Raw genomic sequence first — 20,220 nt, 5'->3', positions numbered from 1 at the left:
AATTTTTGTTATTCCTTGTTCATCATCAGCAAGCAGTAGGTGTTACATTTGTCGAGTAACTAAAGACCTTTTATTGCCTTACCTCACACTTTCCATTATTCATTATTACATATACACTGAAGAGCCATAGAAACTGATACACCTGCCTAATATTGTGTAAGGCCCCAGTGAGCATGCAGAAGTGCCATAACTTGATGTGGAATGGACTTGACTAATGTCTGAAGTAGTGCTGGAGGGAATTGACACCATGAATCCTGCAGGACAGTTCATAAATCTGTAAAGAGTATGAGGGGGTGGATATCACTTCTGAAAAGCATGTTGCAATGTATCCCGGAAATGCTGAATAATGTTCATGTCTGGGGAGTTTGGTGGCCAGCGGAAGTGTTTAAACTCAGAAGAGTTTTCTTGGAGCCACTCTGTAGCAATTCTGGACGTGTGGTGTGTCACATTGTCCTGCTGGAATTGCCATAGACCATCGGAATGCACAATGGATGCAGGTGATAAGACAGGATGCTTACATACGTGTCACCTGTCAGTGTCATATCTAGACGTATCAGGGGTCCCAGATCACTCCAACTCCACATGCCCCCTACCATTACAGAGCTTCCAACAGCTTGAAGAGTCCCCTGCTGACATGCAGGGTCCATGGATTCATGAGGTTGTCTTCATACCCGTACATGTCTGTCTGCTCCATACAATTTGAGACAAGACTCGTCCAAGCAGGCAACATGTTTCCAGTAATCAGCAGTCCAATTCAGTGTTGACGGGTCCAGGTGAGGTGTAAAGTTTTATATCATGCAGTCATCAAGGGTACATGAGTCGTCCTTCAGCTCTGAAGCCAATATCGATGGTGTTTCATTGAATGGTTCACATGCTGACACTTTTTGATGGCCCATCATTGAAATCTGCAGCAATTTGCAAAAGGGTTGCACTTCTGCCATGTTGAATGATTCTCTTCAGTCATTGTTGGTCCTGTTCTTGCAGGATCCTTTTTCAGCCGCAATGATATCAGAGATCTAGGTTTTACCAGTTTCCTGATATTCAAGGTACACTCTTGAAATGATCATACGGAAAAATCCCCACTTCAGCACTACCTCAGAGATGCTGTGTCCCATTGCTCGTTTGTCAACCGTAACACCACATTCAGACTCACTTAAATCTTGATAACCTGTCATTGTAGCAGCAGTAACTGGTCTAACAACTGTGCCAGGCACTTGTTGTCTTATATAGGCATTTTGACTGCAGCACTGTATTCTGCCTGCTTTCATATCTCTGTATCTGAATATGCATACCTATACCAGTTTCTTCGGCACTTCAGCGTATAATGAAAAGCATATAAAGCTCAGACACTGTGTCATTATTATTCACTTATTCAGCCACTACATCACTACAGTTTAAGTACATTGCTGTATTTTGCAATTTGAAGTAAGCTTTCAAACCGACAGTATTCTACTTCTATAGAAACTATCAGCTACATCACCTTCTTTAGAAGGCCACCTCCTAACAACCATCCAATTATCACAGTAATAGTGTCTATATATATATTCAACTCATTGTCCTCCCTTTAGGTGTAAGTCCTCCTATTGGTACACCATTCTATTCATTGAACCACATGTGTATAAGATTACTGCATCCTGTTTAATATTGTGTATGACTGACCTACTCGGCTTGGAATGCGTACCTGATTACTGAGCCATCTTGTATGCTCTCTCTTAAATATACTGTTCTGTGTTCCATTCAAAATGACCAAAACTTAATTTGCTTATTGTAAATGTATCAGGTTGTTGTGGCTCTTTAATTTGTGTGGGACTCACCTGCATGGTAGCTCATCATCCAGCTACTGTGTCAGTGTACCTTTTACCCTTCCTTTTTCCCCCTCGTCAACATCATGATGCTAATATCCAGCATTCATACAGTTAACTTCAAAAGAACATTCATATTTAAATGACACATCTTTGTTCAGATGTTGTAGTAACAAGGAACATTGCATGTTTCAGTTGTGATATGTTAGAAGTGCTACAACACTCAGATTATAGTTATGCAGGTGTTGTCAGAAATTTTGCAGAAAATTTCATCCATAAAATATTACACAATAAACTCGTAGTATCTGTTATAGTCAAACATTCATGAATTACTAATATTCCATACATTAGCAAGTGCCATATTATGTGATCGCTGTAGATAGGATAATGAAAGGAAATATAATTTAAAGAAGATAGAATAGTAGGAGAGGAAGAGACCATTCTATAAAAAATCTAAATAGGAAATAATATAATGGACAACTGAGGCCTTGAAGGTGTCACTCTAATAGTTCACAGAGATCAAGATCTCCCCCAAGGTCATTGACACTTAACAATCATTTCTATGTGCCCCATGGTGTTGAAAAGAGCACCAAAAATGTTATCCCAGATACATCAGTTGACCCAAACACCTCAGCTTGCTTTATATATGCGTGAGTCTATCTGCCTTTGATTTCAAATCTACCTTTTTATCTTCTTTTAATCCTTCATAAATATTTAAAGTTAGTATTTGGCATACCATACAGTTTAAATGCCAGTGTGCAGTAAAACCTGACAGTGTCTTTTTCATCTTTCTTGTGGGTAATTAGTTTACTGAATGTTAATTCAAAATCATTTATACTTATTTCTATGAAGATATCAGTACATAATCTCATGCAAACACGAGACACTTCTGAGAAATAGATACTACAAGTCTAGGACAACTAAAATCTGAGTTACCATTTTCAAATTGTAGGCAAAGCTCTGTCATGTATATGTTCCACCACAGAAGTTGAAACTGTGTGTCAAATTTTTCAATAGTCTTGCCCATATAGGTTACTTAACTACATCCGACAAAGGAGATATGTCTATAGCTAAGTCAAAATCTGACTGTATCTTTATTTCACATGAATTCTTACTGCTCTCCTGCAAAGCTGTGAAATGTCTACCTTACTTTTATCTTACTTGGTTCTAAAATATAAAAACTGACATTAGTATCTCGAGTTTGTGTTATCTTCCTATTTAATTCCATAGCATGTGCATCAGCTGCACAATTCAGAGTGTAACTCCTTGGTTATATTTACAGTTGTTGATTCTAAGTCTGACAAATTGCTAGGCAGCAGAGGTACCAATGGCCCTTTGCAGGAAACACTGGTCCAGAAGCAAAAAGGTTCTGTGCTAATCAGCTCATACATACATCTACAAATATCCATGTATCTTGTCCTAAAGGATTGGTAGCAGCAATAACTATATTTATTTCACACTGTTTCTGTAGTTCATGAATCTGCCACTGCAGCACCACTTGGTATGTGACAGGTCTGTCAGTTGAGGCAGAACTATGGTATTCCAGCTTTCTTCTATTCATCTGTTACAGAAATAATTATAAAACATTGAAAACAATATTTGACAAAAATAATTTAATTGGATGGATAAAAAATGTACTCGCCAAGTGGTGGCAAAACACACACCCAAAATAAAGTTATAATTAGGCAAGCTTTCAGAGCCAGTGGCTCCTTGGTAAGGCAGAAGGACCTGGAAAAGGTGTTCAAAAATGTCAAATGGCACAAGATGTTTGAAATTCGGAGAAAAATAGACGTAAGATTTAGGGAAAGATGGGTAGTATGTAATATGTACAATAACGAAAAGGGTACAATAAGAGTTTGAGACCAAGAACAAAGTGCTCAGATTGAGAAGGATGTAAGACAGAGATGTAGTCTTTCGTCCCTGCTGTTCAATCTATACATCACAGAAGCAATGACGGAAATGACAAAAAGATTCAAGTGTGGGGATTAAAAATCAGAGTGAAAGGATATCAGTGATCAAATTCGTTGATGATATTACTATCCTCAGTGAAAGTTAAGAAGAATTATGGGATCTGTTGACTCAAACGTGTAATGAGTTCAGAATATGGTTTGAGAGTAAATCAAAGAAAGGATAAAGTAATGAGGAGTAGCAGAAATGAGGACAATGAGAAACTTAACATGAGATTTTGAGATCACGAAGTAGACAAAGTTAGGAATTCTCCTACATGGGCAGCAAAATAACTCATGACAGACAGAGCAAAGAAGACATAAAAAGCAGACTGGCAGTGGCAAAAAGGGCATTCCTGACCAACAGAAGTCTATAGTATCAAACATAGGCATTGATTTGTGGATGAAATTTTTGAGGATGTATGTTTGGAGTGGAACATGGACTGTGGGAAAACCAGAACAGAAGAAAAAAAGAAGCATTTGAGATGTGGTGCTACAGAAGAATGTTAAAAATAAGGTGGACAGTAAGGTAGGGAATGAAGAGGTTCTCCACAGATTAAGGGAGCAAAGGAACATATGGAAAACAGTGACAAGAAGAAAAGGCAGAATGATAGGACACCTGTTAAGACATCAGGGAGTAACTTTCATAGTACTTGAGGGAGCTTACAGGGTAAAACCTCAAATGGTTCAAGTGGCTCTGAAATCTATGGGACTTAACATCTGAGGTCATCAGTCCCCTAGAACTTAGAACTACTTAAACCTAACTAACCTGATGACATCACACACGTCCATGCCCGAGGCAGGATTTGAACCTGCGACCGCAGCGGTCGTGCGGTTCCAGACTGAACCGCATAGAACCGCTCAGCCACAGTGGCCGGCGGGGTAAAAACTGTAGGGAAAGACAGAAATTGGAATACATCCAGCAAATAGCTGAGGACATAGTTTGCAGTTGCAATTCTGATATGAAAAGGTTGGCACAGGAGACGAATTTGTGGTGGGCCACATCAAACCAGTGAGAAGACTGACGACTTAAAAAAAAAGTGAGAAAACAAGTTTATAGGTTTTTGAATAAAATTATGAAATGAGATGATGTGGTAGAGTCATGCATATTTTTTGTACATCCAAAAACTGGTCCAATAAAATGTAAATGGACAAATTGAAAGTATACAACTCAGACTTCAAGAATAATATAATAATTCCAATCCCAAAGAAAGCAGGTGTTGACAGATGTGAAAATTACCGAACTATCAGTTTAATAAGTCACAGCTGCAAAATACTAACGCAAATTCTTTACAGACGAATGGAAAAACTGGTAGAAGCCGACCTCGGCGAAGATCAGTTTGGATTCCGCAGAAATGTTGGAACACGTGAGGCAATACTGACGCTATGACTTATCTTAGAAAATAGATTAAGGAAAGGCAAACCTACGTTTCTTGGCTTAGAGAAAGCTTTTGACAATGTTGACTGGAATACTCTCTTTCAAATTCTAAAGGTGGCAGGGGTAAAATACAGGGAGCAAAAGGCTATTTGCAATTTGTACAGAAACCAGATGGCAGTTATAAGAGTCGAGGGGCATGAAAGGGAAGCAGTGGTTGGGAAGGGAGTGAGACAGGGTTGTAGCCTGTCCCCGATGTTATTCAATCTGTATATTGAGCAAGCAGTAAAGGAAACAAAAGAAAAATTTGGAGTAGGTATTAAAGTCCATGGAGAAGAAATAAAAACGTTGAGGTTCGCCGATGACATTGTAATTCTGTCAGAGACAGCAATGGACTTGGAAAAGCAGTTGAACGGAATGGACAGTGTCTTGAAAGGAGGATATAAGATGAACAACAACAAAAGCAAAACAAGGATAATGGAATGTAGTCGAATTAAGTTGGGTGATGCTAAGGGAATTAGTTTAGGAAATGAGACACTTAAAGCAGCAAAGGAGTTTTGCTATTTGGGGAGCAAAATAACTGATAATGGTCAAAGTAGAGAGGATATAAAATGTAGACTGGCTATGGCAAGGAAAGCGTTTCTGAAGAAGAGAAATTTGTTAACATCGAGTATAGATTTAAGTGTCAGGAGGTCGTTTCTGAAAGTATTAGTATGGAGTGTAGCCATGTATGGAAGTGTATGGAAGTGTGCTCCCTGCCGCTGTTGGATAAGCAGCTGCAGCAGCAAGTCGTATACCCCTAGCTTACTTATTTGTTACATAGTTTAATTCTTAATTTCTTTGCGTGTTTTTGGGTACTTGCATTGTTTAATTCATAAATTTCGGGCGTATTATAGTATCTGAGAGTTGTAGCATCGTGCTTTAGCACCTGAATAGTGTAAATTCGCATAGTTGTTTGTCTTCTGTTTTTGTTTTTAACGGTCAGTGTCGGTTGGTCACAGCCAGTGTGCTCCCTGCCGCCGTTGGATAAGCAGCTGCAGCAGCAAGTCATATACCCCTAGCTTACTTATTTGTTACATAGTTTAATTCTTAATTTCTTTGCGTGTTTTTGGGTACTTGCATTGTTTAATTCATAAATTTCGGGCGTATTATAGTATTTGAGAGTTGTAGCATCGCGCTTTAGTTTTTACTTTGTAGATTCTTACTTAAATTGCATGTGGGTTTTGTATAGGAGATGTAATTTCGTGTTTTAGTTACTGTAATCGTAAATTCTGGCAGATTGTAGTGCAGTCGTTAGGCATTTGTACAGGTTAGTTAATACATCCTTTGCGTGTTTCCCTTGCGTAATCTAGGCACGGACTCGTGTTTCAGTAACTGTTGTTCAACATCGATTAGAATGGACAGGGACTGTGATTGCTGTGTTCGGATGAGGGCTGAGTTGGCATCCCTTCGCTCACAGCTGCAAGCGGCACTGACTTCGGTCGTGCAGCTTGATGCTGTTGCCAATGGGCACCACTGTGGGGAGCCGGACTTGAGTATCACGGGGATGTCAACCTCGTCCCGTCTGTCCCCAGATCGGTCTGCCGCTGTGGTTGCCCCAGTTGCTGCCCGCAGTGGGGCTGAGCCCTCGCCTGTGGTTGATTAGGAGGTCGTTCCAAGGCATGGCAGGCAGTGAAAGACGCGCCCGGAGGCTGATCAGAAAGCCTCCCCAGTGCGTCTGACAAACAGGTTTCAGGTACTGTCTCTGGCTGAGCCAGATGCAGCTGCCTGCCCTGTTTGAGAGGATGATTCTCAGCCTTCAAGGTCCGGGCAATCACAGAGGGTGGGCTTATTGGTAGTTGGGAGCTCCAATGTTAGGCGGGTAATGGGGCCCCTTAGGGGCATGGCGGCTAAGGAGGGGAAGAAATCCAGTGTGCACTTCATGTGCATTCCGGGTGGAGTCATTCCTGATGTGGAAAGGGTCCATCCGGGTGCCATGAAGAGCACAGGGTGCAGCCAGCTGCAGGTGGTGGCACATGTCAGCACTAATGACGTGTGTCGCTTTGGATCTGAGGAAATTCTCTCTGGATTTGGTGAAGGCTGCCGGTCTTGCTTACGAGATGAAGGCAGAGCTCACCATCTGCAGCATCGTTGACAGAACCGACTGCGGACCTTTGGTGCAGAGCCGGGTGGAGGGTCTGAATCAGAGGCTCAGACGGTTTTGCGACCGTGTTGGCTGCAGATTCCTTGACTTGTGCCATAGGGCGGTGGGATTTCGGGTTCCGCTGAATAGGTCAGGAGTTCACTACAGTCAGCTGGCGGCTACACAGGTAGCGGAGGCTGTGTGGTGTGGACTGGGCGGTTTTTTAGGTTAGAAAGCCTTGGGAAAGTACGGGGTGGGCTGCAATCTCAAAGGGTGCACGGCAAATACAGGACGTGCTTGGATCAAGGAACAGTCGGAATTGTAGTTGTAAATTGTTGTAGTTGTGCTGGGAAAGTCCCTGAGCTTCAAGCGCTAATAGAAAGCACAGAATCTGAAATCATTATAGGTACAGAAAGCTGGCTAAAGTCTGAAATAAGTTCTACAGAAATTTTTACGAAGTCTCAGACGGTGTTCAGGAAAGATAGATTAGGCAGAATTGGTGGTGGAGTGTTTGTGTCTGTCGGTAGTGGTTTATCTTGTAGTGAAGTCGAAGTAGATACTCCGTGCGAATTGGTATGGGTGGAGGTTATACTTAACAGCCGAACTAAGTTAATAATTGGCTCCTTCTACCGACCCCCAGACTCCGATGATATAGTTGCTGAACAGTTCAGAGAAAATTTGAGTCTCGTAACAAATAAATACCCCACTCATACGCTTATAGTTTGTGGGGATTTCAACCTTCCCTCGATATGTTGGCAAAAATACTTGTTCAAAACCGGTGGTAGGCAGAAAACATCTTCCGAGATTGTCCTAAATGCTTTCTCCGAAAATTATTTTGAGCACTTAGTCCACGAACCCACGTGAATTGTAAATGGTTGCGAAAACACACTTGACCTCTCAGCCACAAACAATCCAGAGCTGATAGAGAGCATCATGACTGATACAGGGATTAGTGATCACGAGTTCGTTGTAGCTAGGCTCAATACCATTTCTTCCAAATCCACCAGAAACAAACGCAAAATAATTTTATTTAAAAAAGCAGGTAAAGTGTCACTAGAAGCCTTCCTAAGAGACAATCTCCATTCCTTCCAAACTGACTATGCAAATGTAGACGAGATGTGGCTCAAATTCAAAGATATAGTAGCAACAGCAATTGAGAGATTCATACCTCATAAATTGGTAAGAGATGGAACTGATCCCCAGTGGTACACAAAACAGATCCGAACTCTGTTGCAGAGGCAACGATAAAAGCATGCGAAGTTCAGAAGAACGCGAAATCCCGAAGATTGGGTAAAATTTACAGGCGCGAGAAATTTGGCATGGACTTCAATGCGAGATGCCTTTAATAGGTTCCACAACGAAACATTGTCTCGAAATTTGGTAGAAAATCCAAAGAAATTCTGGTTGTATGTAAAGTACACAAGCGGCAAGACGCAGTCAATACCTTCGATGCGCAGTGCCGATGGTACTGTTACCAACGACTGTGCCGCTAAAGCGGAGTTATTGAACGCAGTTTTCCTAAATTCCTTCACCAGGGAAGATTAATGGAATATTCCAGAATTTGAAACACGAACAGCTGCTAGCATGGGTTTCTTAGAAGTAGATACCTTAGGGGTTGCGAAGCAACTCAAATCGTTTGATACGGGCAAGTCTTCAGGTCCAGATTGTATACCGATTAGGTTTCTTTCAGATTACGGTGATACGATAGCTCCCTACTTAGCACTCATATACAACCGCTCGCTCACCGATAGATCTGTACCTACAGACTGGAAAATTGCGCAGGTCGCACAAGTGTTTAAGAAGGGTAGTAGGAGTAATCCATCTAACTGCAGACCTATATCATTGACGTCGGTTTGCAGTAGGATTTTGGAGCATATACTGTATTCAAACATTATGAATCATTTCGAAGGGAACGATCTATTGATACGTAATCAGCATGGTTTCAGAAAACATCGTTCTTGTGCAAAGCAGCTAGCTCTTTATTAGCACGAAGTAATGGCTGCTATCGACAGGGGATCTCAAGTTGATTCCGTATTTCTAGATTTCCGGAAACCTTTTGACACCGTTCCTCACAAGCGACTTCTAATCAAGCTGCGGGCCTATGCGGTATTGTCTCAGTTGTGCGACTGGATTCGTGATTTCCCGTCAGGAAGGTCGAAGTTTGTAGTAATAGACGGCAAATCATCGAGTAAAACTGAAGTGATATCAGGTGTTCCCGAGGGAAGCGTCCTGGGACCTCTGCTGTTCCTGATCTATATAAATGACCTGGGTGACAATCTGAGCAGTTCTCTTAGGTGGTTCGCAGATGATGCTGTAATTTACCGTCTAGTAAGGTCATCCAAAGACCAGTATCAGTTGCAAAGCGATTTAGAAAAGATTGCTGTATGGTGTGGCAGGTGGCAGTTGACGCTAAATAACGAAAAGTGTGAGGTGATCCACATGAGTTCCAAAAGAAATCCGTTGGAATTCGATTACTCGATAAGTAGTACAATTCTCAAGGCTGTCAGTTCAACTAAGTACCTGGGTGTTAAAATTACGAACAACTTCAGTTGGAAAGACCACATAGATAATATTGTGGGGAAGGCGAGCCAAAGGTTGCGTTTCATTGGCAGGACACTTAGAAGATGCACTAAAGAGACAGCTTACACTACACTCGTTTGTCCTGTGTTAGAATATTGCTGCGCGGTGTGGGATCCTTACCAGGTGGGATTGATGGAGGACATCGAAAGGGTGCAAAAAAGGGCAGCTCGTTTTGTATTATCACGTAGTAGGGCAGAGAGTGTGGCAGATATGATACGCGAATTGGTGTGGAAGTCATTACAGCAAAGACGTTTTTCGTCGTGGCGAGATCTATTTATGAAATTTCAGTCACCAACTTTCTTTTCCGAATGCGAAAATATTTTGTTGAGCCCAACCTACATAGGTAGGAATGATCATCTAAATAAAATAAGAGAAATCAGGGCTCGAACAGAAAGGTTTAGGTGTTCGTTTTTCCCGCGCGCTGTTCGGGAGTGGAATGGTAGAGAGATAGTATGATTGTGGTTCGATGAACCCTCTGCCAAGCACTTAAATGTGAATTGCAGAGTAGTCATGTAAATGTAGATGTAGATGAAACATGGATGATAAATAGTTTGGACAAGAAGAGAATAGAAGCTTTCAAAAAAGGTGCTACAGAAGAATGCTGAAGATTAGATGGGTAGATCACATAACTAATGAGGAGGTATTGAATAGAATTGGGGAGAAGAGGAGTTTGTGGCACAACTTGACAAGAAGAAGGGACCGGTTGGTAGGACATGTTCTGAGGCATCAAGGGATCACAAATTTAGCATTGGAGGGCAGCATGGAGGGTAAAAATCATAGAGGGAGACCAAGAGATGAATACACTAAGCAGATTCAAAAGGATGTAGGTTGCAGTAAGTACTGGGATATGAAGAAGCTTGCACAGGATAGAGTAGCATGGAGAGCTGGATCAAACCAGTCTCAGGACTGAAGACAACAACAACAACAACACAACAACTCAAAAATCATGAACTGAACAGACTGATGCTGTGTTATTAAAGTGAGGGGACAGACTGATCTCTCTCAGTGAATACCTAAACTGAACCTTAGCATGTGGGTCTTACTTAGTCATAACATCATACAGCTCAGAGAGATGATGAAATGTTACATAAAGACTGACACTGAACTGTAATATTATGTCCTTTTAAAAATATTTGTTTTACACGTCAGATACATTAACAGAAGCCTTATTGAAATACTTTGTTCCAGGGCGTATTACAAAAAATGCACAGCAGGCATATGCTACTCTTAGAATTGTTGGATTAGTTGGATCCATTGATAATGATTTTTGCGGAACTGACATGACAATTGGAACAGATTCAGCTCTACATCGTATCATTGAAGCTATTGATGCCATTATGTCAACAGCCTACTCGCATCAGCGGACGTTTATAATGGAAGTCATGGGAAGACATTGTGGGTTGGTATTTCTTTAGTAACCATAGCTCATAAGATGAACCTAATGTAAATAATATTAGCAACATCACATTTTTTGTTAGTTTCGTAATAACATTAAAATAATACATACTGTTTTTGAACATCATGAGCTGTTTCTAAATTTCATTCCAACTGCAGAGCTGTCACAATGTACCTGTGCAGGTGTGTGTGTGTGTGTGTGTGTGTGTACATGTTTATGTATTCCGACTACTCTGAAGAAGACTTCACCAGAAGGCTTAGCAACATTCTGTCTTGTTTATGTACCTTTTGACAGCTCAATACCTCAACTATATTGTGTGATGTTATCTATATTCCTTTCATTATTAATGTTTGTGTTTATTATTTTGTTGTGTGCAAATTTATATTGTGTTAGGCTTAACCAGTGATCAATAGCTTTTGAAATGTTGAGAAGATCAAGGTGGTGTTGACTGCTATATAATGATCATGAGATGGAAATAGCATATTGGTGCACAAATCTTTGGGTGATTAATTATAAGGTAATTTGTATTTTGAAACAAATTGTAGAGCTTGTCAATGTCCCCTTTGAGATGGCCCTTTGGCATAAAACATCATGTAATGGTTGTGGGGAATCCAGACACATTGTTGTAAACACATCTCACAACAATATGAGGATCATGTTATTATATGTATTAGTATTAGTATGATGCCAATGGCCTTGCTGCAGTGGTAACACCAGTTCCTGTCAGATCACCGAATTTAAGCGCTGTGAGGCTGGACTAGCACTTGGATGGGTGACCATCCTGTCTGCCGAGCGCTGTTCGCAAATGGGGTGCACTCAGCCCTTGTGAGGCAAACTGAGTGGTTACTTGATTGAGAAGTAGCGGCTCCGGTCTTGTGAACTGAGTTACGGCTGGGAGAGCAATGTGCTGACCACGTGCCCCTCTATATCTGCATCCAGTGACGCCTGTAGGCTGAGGATGACATGGCATCCGGTCGGTACCATTGGGCCTTCTGGCCTGTTCGGACAGACTTTAGTTTAGTATTAGTATGATAAACTCCAGATGAAGCATTTTATTAAACATGCTAATACAGAGCTTGGAAAATCACTCAGAAGGAGACATTTGCACACAGATGTGTAAGGGGCATTTAAATGAAACCCGGTCACTAATGTAAAGTAACGGTAATGATTTTACGAACTCAAAAATGTAGTTATTCACAGTACACATACTCAAAAATAGTCACCAAAACTGTTGGCACATTTACCTCGTTGTGACACTAGCTGGTCGATTCCATTCTTGAAGAAGCTAGTAGACTGCTGTCGGATCCAGGCCTGGACCCAGTCACACACTTCACTGTCTGTTGTGAATCGATGTCTGTGAATAGCTTGTGTTAGAGGTCCCAACACCTGAAAGTCACATGGTGAAAGGTGAGGACTGTACAGTGGATGCAGGAGGATAATGCCATTGGACAATATGCCTCGGAGTTTTGACTTGATGGCTTGTCTAAGGTTCTGTAAAGTGGCTTGATAATGCTGGGCATTGATGGTGGTTCCCCATTCCAGGAACTCGGCAAACAGTGGGCCCTTGTGTGTGTGTGTGGGCGGGGGGCATCATGCCCTTACCAGAACTGGTGTGGGGGAACTGGTGGTGTGTATGTCCTTTGATTTCTTTGGAGGTGGTGAAGTCGCATATTTCCACTGCTTGATGTGATGCTAGCTTTCCGGTTCAAAATAGTGACTCCATGTTTCATCACCTTTGACAATCCTTTGACAACACACAACAGAAAGCCGTATTCCTCCTCACGATAACATTGCAGTTGACTCAAAGACAACGCCATTCGAGTACTGCACTGTTCGGCGGTCAGTTGGTGGGGAATACACTGTGCACAGATTTTTCGAAAGTTCAAGTGTTAATGGATTATGGTGTGGGAGGGGCTCACACCAATACCCAGTAGCTAGTGAATTTCATCCACAGTGATTCTGCGGTTGTCCAAGACTAAAGCATTCACTTTCGCAACCATTTGTGGTGTGATGACACGATGAGCCTGTCTTTGATGAGCACTGTCTTCCAATGACTCGCACCCCTCAAGGAATCGTTTGCACCATTCCACAACATTTGAACAACTCAGACTGTACTCACCGTACACAGCCTTCATCTGTCGATACATTTCATGACCTCCAACTCCCTCCACCACCAGAAAACAAATCACTTCTCATTGTTCCTACTTACTTGCCTGCATGTTTGATAGTGGACGATAACTTGTGTGACCACCTTCTCTTCAGTGTGAAACCACACTGGCGTTATACAACATCAAATGGTGCGCACACATCAGTCTCTCTACCAATAGATGGTCCCACCATATCCACAGTTACGTGGTGCCAACTTATGTGTAAGGCAAAGGTAGACGCACTGACCAGGTTTTATTTGAATGAACTTCATATTTGATATATTGATTGTCATTATGTCACATTGTCTTGCATTGGAATGCTTATGATAAGGTGCTACTTTCACTGCTGACTACCAGATATATCCAGTCTGATCGAAATAGTGTTCATCATATCTGGTGTGTTCGCTACATTTACTTTAGGGTAAAATTGCCTGAAATACAGAACTGTAGAATAAAAATAGTTACAGTTGAACCATGTATCAGTAAAACTAAATACTGCAACTTGGACAAAAATATGGATATGAAAGAACATCCATTTTGTATCTTCCATGATAACATCAGGAGCCTCATTAATAAAGACGATGAACCTGTAATATTCATATAGAAAGATAAAACAACAGGGGGAATGCCAACAGATGCATTGAAATTGAAATTGAGTAGACAGCACTTGATGGATACAAGCTAATTTTGTTTTAACATGAAGCCACTATGGAGGAAATGGAGGGAGGTCACTCTCTGGTCCTTCAGTTTAATGAATATTGTGTTGAATATCTTTTTGGTTGCTGTGCAACAGTAATGTTTCAGGAAAGCACACAATCTAGTTTACATGTCCTCAGCAGGAAGTATCTTGCCCTTCATAAAACAGTAGTGACAGTTTTAATAAGGTCTACAGACATAACTTTAGAATAATTGTTTGTGGGGACATGGATGTTGATTTTCTGTCGGATACTACTGATCAAAAATACCTAAAACTGTTGTCCAGCTTCGGATTAACTACTGTAGTAAACCTTCAAAGATAACTGAAGTACATAGTTCAATAGCCATTAGCAATGTGTTTTTTGTATCCAACTAACTTTAGTGATTTAGATGTAAAAGTATCAATCAATGGATAATCTAGTTGTCATAGAGAATCGACAATACCCATATATATGCTATTATCACAATGAAACAGCCACTCACAAACGCATTTCAAAGCCACTAACAACACCACCCTGGGAAGATATCTATGTATCCATTCTGCCTTTGTCTAGTCTAATTGCATGGTCCAATGTGACATCATTTTTCAATGTGTTTGTGCATCATGTATCTGAGGCAGGATGTGGGAACCAATCCACTATTTACTTAGATGGATGTGGAAATCTGCCTAAAAACCACATACAGAGTGACTGATGCATTATCCCCCTTCGTTAATCCATGAGCCAGATTCAATCCAGGGCCAGTGTGCATCCCCATGTCCTGGTAGTGGGCACTTTAATGCACTCAGTTAACTGTGTAGGTCAGATTATGTGGCTAGATAGCCAAATATTAACAATAAAAATATACTCACTAATTACATATGTACCATAAAAGAAAAGTATAGAGTGACGATCAAGTGTTGTTTTTCCAGAATGAAACAAAGGTAAAATTGAACAAAAACAAAGACAAGGTGTTGGTAACTCCAGGGATTAAGGTGTCTTGTGCTAGGAATTCAATTCAAAGGACAAAAAATAAGTGCAGAACTTGTAATATGCACAAGAACCAAAACATTCCAAAAGTGAACCAAAACAATTTTGAATACTATTATCCATGAATCAAACAAACACTGATTTGACGAAAGCACTGGCAGGTCGATAGACACACAAACAAACACAAACACACACACAAAATTCAAGCTTTCACAACAAACTGTTGCCTCATCAGGAAAGAGGGGAAGGAGAGGGAAAGACGAAAGGATGTGGGTTTTAAGGGAGAGGGTAAGGAGTCATTCCAATCGCACACACACACATATCCATCCACACATATACAGACACAGGAGTGAAACTAAGCTAAACACGTGGGAACCAACACCTATGGCCACACAAGAATTGGTACTGTGTCTCCTCTTGTTCTTATCCTACATAAATTATCTTCCAGTGATGTTAAAGGGCAATTCAAAAGCTGTAATATTTACTAATGACACAAGCATATTAATCAAAGAACCAAACTCAGTTTCACTGGGCAGAGCCTAAATAATAGTTTAACAGTCCTTCAGTTGGTTCACGGCAAACAGCTTAAAACAGCCCAACAAAGAATCACATAATGAGTTTCAAACAACTTTAAATTTTCTGAACCCTGAAGGAGAAATCCAAGGATCTTGTTGCAATGATACAGAATTTGTCATCATTATACATTGAAAATATGCTACCTAATCAGAAAAATGAAGCACCCAAAAGAGGAGGTGGAAATGAAATGAAACCTCAGACTCCAAGGCATTGATGCTATAGGAGAAACTAGGCTGAAGCAGTCAAACTGACAATGTCTCCTGAACCATTTTAGTGATTAGAAAGGCTTGACTTTAATACAGTCCTCTGTTCTACTGATAATATTACTACTGCATCACACTGCTAACTCTCTTTGTGCCACTGCAAAATCAGCTTGAAGTTTCAAGATGAGCTACTCATTTTCATCTAGGTTGTACTACAATTTCTAACATTAAAATAACACTGATGTTCCTCACACTGATTGCGATTTATGATGAGTCTGTGACTGTTTACACATGTCTCCATTGTGGTAGTCAAGACATTCAGTTAAAAACCATCATTCAGTTGAAGAGAATACCTAAGTGATTTCTGAAATTGGTTTTTTGAAACAATGTTTAAAAATGACAATTATTTAGTAGAAATTTTGTTATGCAATTAAAATATACCATACCTTAAATACTTTTTGTAATAAAATCTACATTCCCTGACAAGAAAGTGAAGCACCCAGAAGGGGGCAAGGAAATGGAATGAAACATGACGGGTTGAGAGGGTATGAGATGTTTTTTCAATGATTACAAAGCCAAGGTAAATTGGCAAAGAACTAGGCAGTATGAGCCCTCTTGTGTTCTCTCCTGTGTCACACTGGTCCACAACTGTTATAACTTGTCCTTAATATCCCGGATACTGGCACTGGGATGGAGTAAATGTCTGAATTTGTCACACATTATGTTCTGAATGGGACACACATGGGGATCTTGCTAGCCATGGGAGTACCTCAACATCATGCAGACAGTTTATAAAGACGTGTACCCTGTGGTGGTGAGCATTGTCTGTTGAAAAATGGTACTACAATATCGTCACATGAGAGATAACACATGGGAACACAGGATGTCTGTGAAATACAATTCTGCCATCAGAGTTCCCTCAATCGTTATTAGCTGTAACCTGAAGTCGTACCTGATGGCTCCCCACATCAGGAGCAGTACGATTGTTCCTGCCCAAAACATTGGGAGAATGGGACCTCGACTCAGATTGCCGCCTTACTCACCAACAGTGGTTATCTGGGCAGTGCAGAATTGTGTTTCATTGCTGAACACAGTTCAGTACCAATCATCAGCAGTCCATGCTGTCTGGCTACAGCATCACTCCAAATGCAGTTGTTTACATATTGATGTTAATGGTAGCCTACATATGGGGTGGTAGTTCCCCAGTGTGACTGCTGATAGTCTCCAACCAATGGTGCAGGATGTTGTCACAGAAGGTTGGAAGTAGGTTGTTACTTCGTTTTGAATGGAAGGCACAGTTGTGAAGGGGTACACTGCACTTGGTGCAAAATCTGTGATCCTCTCTTGCGGTGGTCAGATGTAGTTGACTGGAGTGTTAATGATGAGTACGTATCACCTCATGCTTGTGTTCATGCTTCCCCTCAGTCTGCCTGGAAAACAGTCAGCATCCTCCCATAGTGAGTGAGAAATTGAACTCAGGAAGCATTACTGTCATGCCCTGTAGTCCTTGCCACATGATTTTCAAGTAAAAGCATTACATTGTGATAATGTATTGTACTCTGGGTATTTCATTGTTAGTCACTACTCTAAGTCCTCCCATTTATCATTAATTGTGTAGTAAGCATTACTTATGAAGGATGTCTTAGCTGTTTTTTTTTTTTTAATAGATGTATTTTAGTAACCTTTTTCATCTGCTTGGGCAATTTATTATCCAGCTTTATTCCCTAGTATAAAATACTGTTTTGAGATTTCTATTTGTTTTTAATTGGTAAATATTAAGTCCAAACCCACTCTTGTTCCATGATTATGCATAGAACTGCCACTAAAATACTTGGTAACACTTTCTTTGATATGCACAATAGATTGATGCACATGGTGCAGTAAGGATACCTAGCTTTTTAAATAGTTCTTTATAATGAGCCTAACTATTATGTCCAGTTATTAAATTCTTATGATCCTTTTCTGCAGTTTAAAAATGATGTCCATATTTTATGCCTTTGATCTCCAGGAAAATCTACCAAATCCAAGAATTAAGATTTAGTAGGAATAATATATCACCATAAGACATTGGCTTTTACAAACTGATGATAAATCCCTAAGAGAATAACGTGCTGCTGACATTCTTTTTGCTGGTATCTTTGTGTGTTCATTCCACATTAATTGAAAGTCAGTATTCATCCCAAAAACGTTACGTTCTGTTTGTCACAAAATCTGCATTCAAACACAATTTATAGTGGAGTATTGTATGTAAAACTCGTTGGATTCCAACTGGATAAGAAGTTAAAATGATTTCAACATACAGATGAAGTGATCAAGAATCTCAGTCCAACATATTTTGAATGTAGAAATATCTCTCACTTTTTTGACCTGAAGACAAGATTTTTCAAGTATTTTGCATATTTTCACTCTCTCTTATCTTCAAGAGATGTTTTATGGTGCAATGAACCTAAAGTGAGTAAAATATTTATATTTACTTGGCAGAAACAAGCAGGATGAACATTGTGTAAACTATGCAACCACACATCTTCCAGCTACCTCTTTAAGGATCTTGGGATTATTGCTCTCTCTACTTAATGATTTTTGTTGTCGACATGAAAAGACGGTTTCATCAGAGCTATGGTTTCACAGTCATAATATGAGAAATAAAAATAATTTTCTTTACCTCTTTGTCTAGGCTTAGGAGTGGAGTTATGTACCTTCTGCAAAGATATTCAACAAGTTACGATCCAGTATAAAGCAAGAAACTGGGAATCTCTGCCAAACAAAAAAATATATAAAAAATGTACCTTCTTAGCCACTCCTTCCACAAATAATCTGATTATTCAGATTTGTGGACTGAAATTTTCTGTTACTGAAGTGGCAAGTAGCAGTGTTTATTGCAAAGCTGCCTGACAAGTGATAACAAATTGCAAACAGGCTTCTGCTGTTATCAAATGTTGGTATGGTCTGCACAGAATACTGTGAGTGGTAGATGCACAGATGACAGAGCATGCATGAGGAGAGTGGTGGTGGTGGGGGCTGCGGGCAGGCACTGACGGGAAAATGCCAAGCACTGCAGGGGAAGTTCTTAACTAAAGTCTACACCAACATTTATTGTAAACATTAAGTGGGGTCTCTCCACGCCCACATTTGCATGATGATCATTCAAACAGATCTGTCACCTCTGCTTTGGTTAGTATCTAAAAAGAATTCTGCAGAAAATTCAACGATTTATTTTTGCTTGGCTTGTTAACCATTTGTAACTTTCAGAGACATGCAATGAGTAATGAATTTTGGGTAAAACCTACACGTTTATCTTGTTGCATTGTTAAAATTGTCTTCTTTTGCCAAAACACAGCAGAGTCTGCACAGTCTCACCTCACTAACATGTTGTGCAGACACAGTTGTGAGAAAATTCTGGAACAGTGGTTTATTAAGTGAGGAACTGAGGAAAAGTAAGATCAGTATCTTATGAAAAAGAACATGAGTTACATCGGTGCACTGCTGCTGCCAGTTGAATCCAATGTTGCCATTAGCATAACGTTATAACAATGGCAAAGATGATGATGCTTAGGACACTTCCTTGAGAGACAAAATTCTCCTGACAAAACAACTCTGATAGGAATGAGACATGATGTGTATGAAGATAAGATGTTCCCATAAGCCCACTGTTGGAGCTTTCTGAGTACACATAGTGTATCTGAACTGGGATATCTGGAAGATTGCAAATTTTTTTAATTGTTTGTCTCTCTCTTTCTCATGATTTAGCATAATGTACGCAATAAGTTCCACCTCTGTAGCTGATTGGTCAGCATGGCTGTCTGCCCTGTGGAGGACCCAGGTTCGAATGCTGGTACAGCCAGAGATTTTTCAGTGGTGGGAGGATTGGAATGCGGTGCTGTAAGCCTTGTAATGCTAACTGAGGAGCTACTTGACAAAGTAGTAGTGGCTCCAGGTTACAACCAATGTGCTGACCCCGTGCTCCTCCATACCTCATTCTGTGAGGCCAATGGCAGCAGTTGACATAGTGGTCAGCAATGAGCCTGCCAAAGCCTGTGGATTGAGTTTACATTATTACACAATAAGTTAGTCAGTTTAATGCTTGTTACCAATAGAAAGCCACAACAGTGTTCCTCATCTGTTGAAGATTTCACATTCTTCTTGGTCCTTCTCCAACAGTACTGTGGCAGCATGTCAGTTTCAGCTAAGCATTAAGGAGTTAGATGGTATACACCAATAACACGTTTCACTAGAGAAAACCACATATATTTATTACCACAGATCAAAGTTTACTTACAAGACACTTAATCTTATGAAAAAGGACACCGTCCTGTAGTTGAATTACTCCACGAAGTGTCTGGGTGTTGTTTATAATATCAAGCACAATTTGAGGAGTTTGAATTCGGTGTCATACTTTCTTGAGTGAATTA

The 20,220-nt window shown here is 40.4% G+C and overlaps 1 protein-coding gene across 1 annotated transcript in view; it reads left to right on the top strand.

Moving 5' to 3' along the window:
- The window catches only part of LOC126256905 (ATP-dependent 6-phosphofructokinase-like), a 408,122-nt gene that overhangs the window by 75,075 nt on the left and 312,827 nt on the right, over positions 1 to 20,220 (top strand). Inside the window, exon 4 of the mRNA XM_049955523.1 lies at positions 11,014 to 11,224. Coding sequence (XP_049811480.1) covers positions 11,014 to 11,224 — 211 coding nt within the window. The remainder of the gene's footprint in view (positions 1 to 11,013; positions 11,225 to 20,220) is intronic.

This window comes from Schistocerca nitens, chromosome 1 (assembly GCF_023898315.1).
Source record: "Schistocerca nitens isolate TAMUIC-IGC-003100 chromosome 1, iqSchNite1.1, whole genome shotgun sequence".
Lineage (NCBI taxonomy): Eukaryota > Metazoa > Arthropoda > Insecta > Orthoptera > Acrididae > Schistocerca > Schistocerca nitens.
The sequence above is the reverse complement of the archived record's forward strand: the minus strand, read 5'-3'. Positions and strand labels throughout refer to the sequence as shown.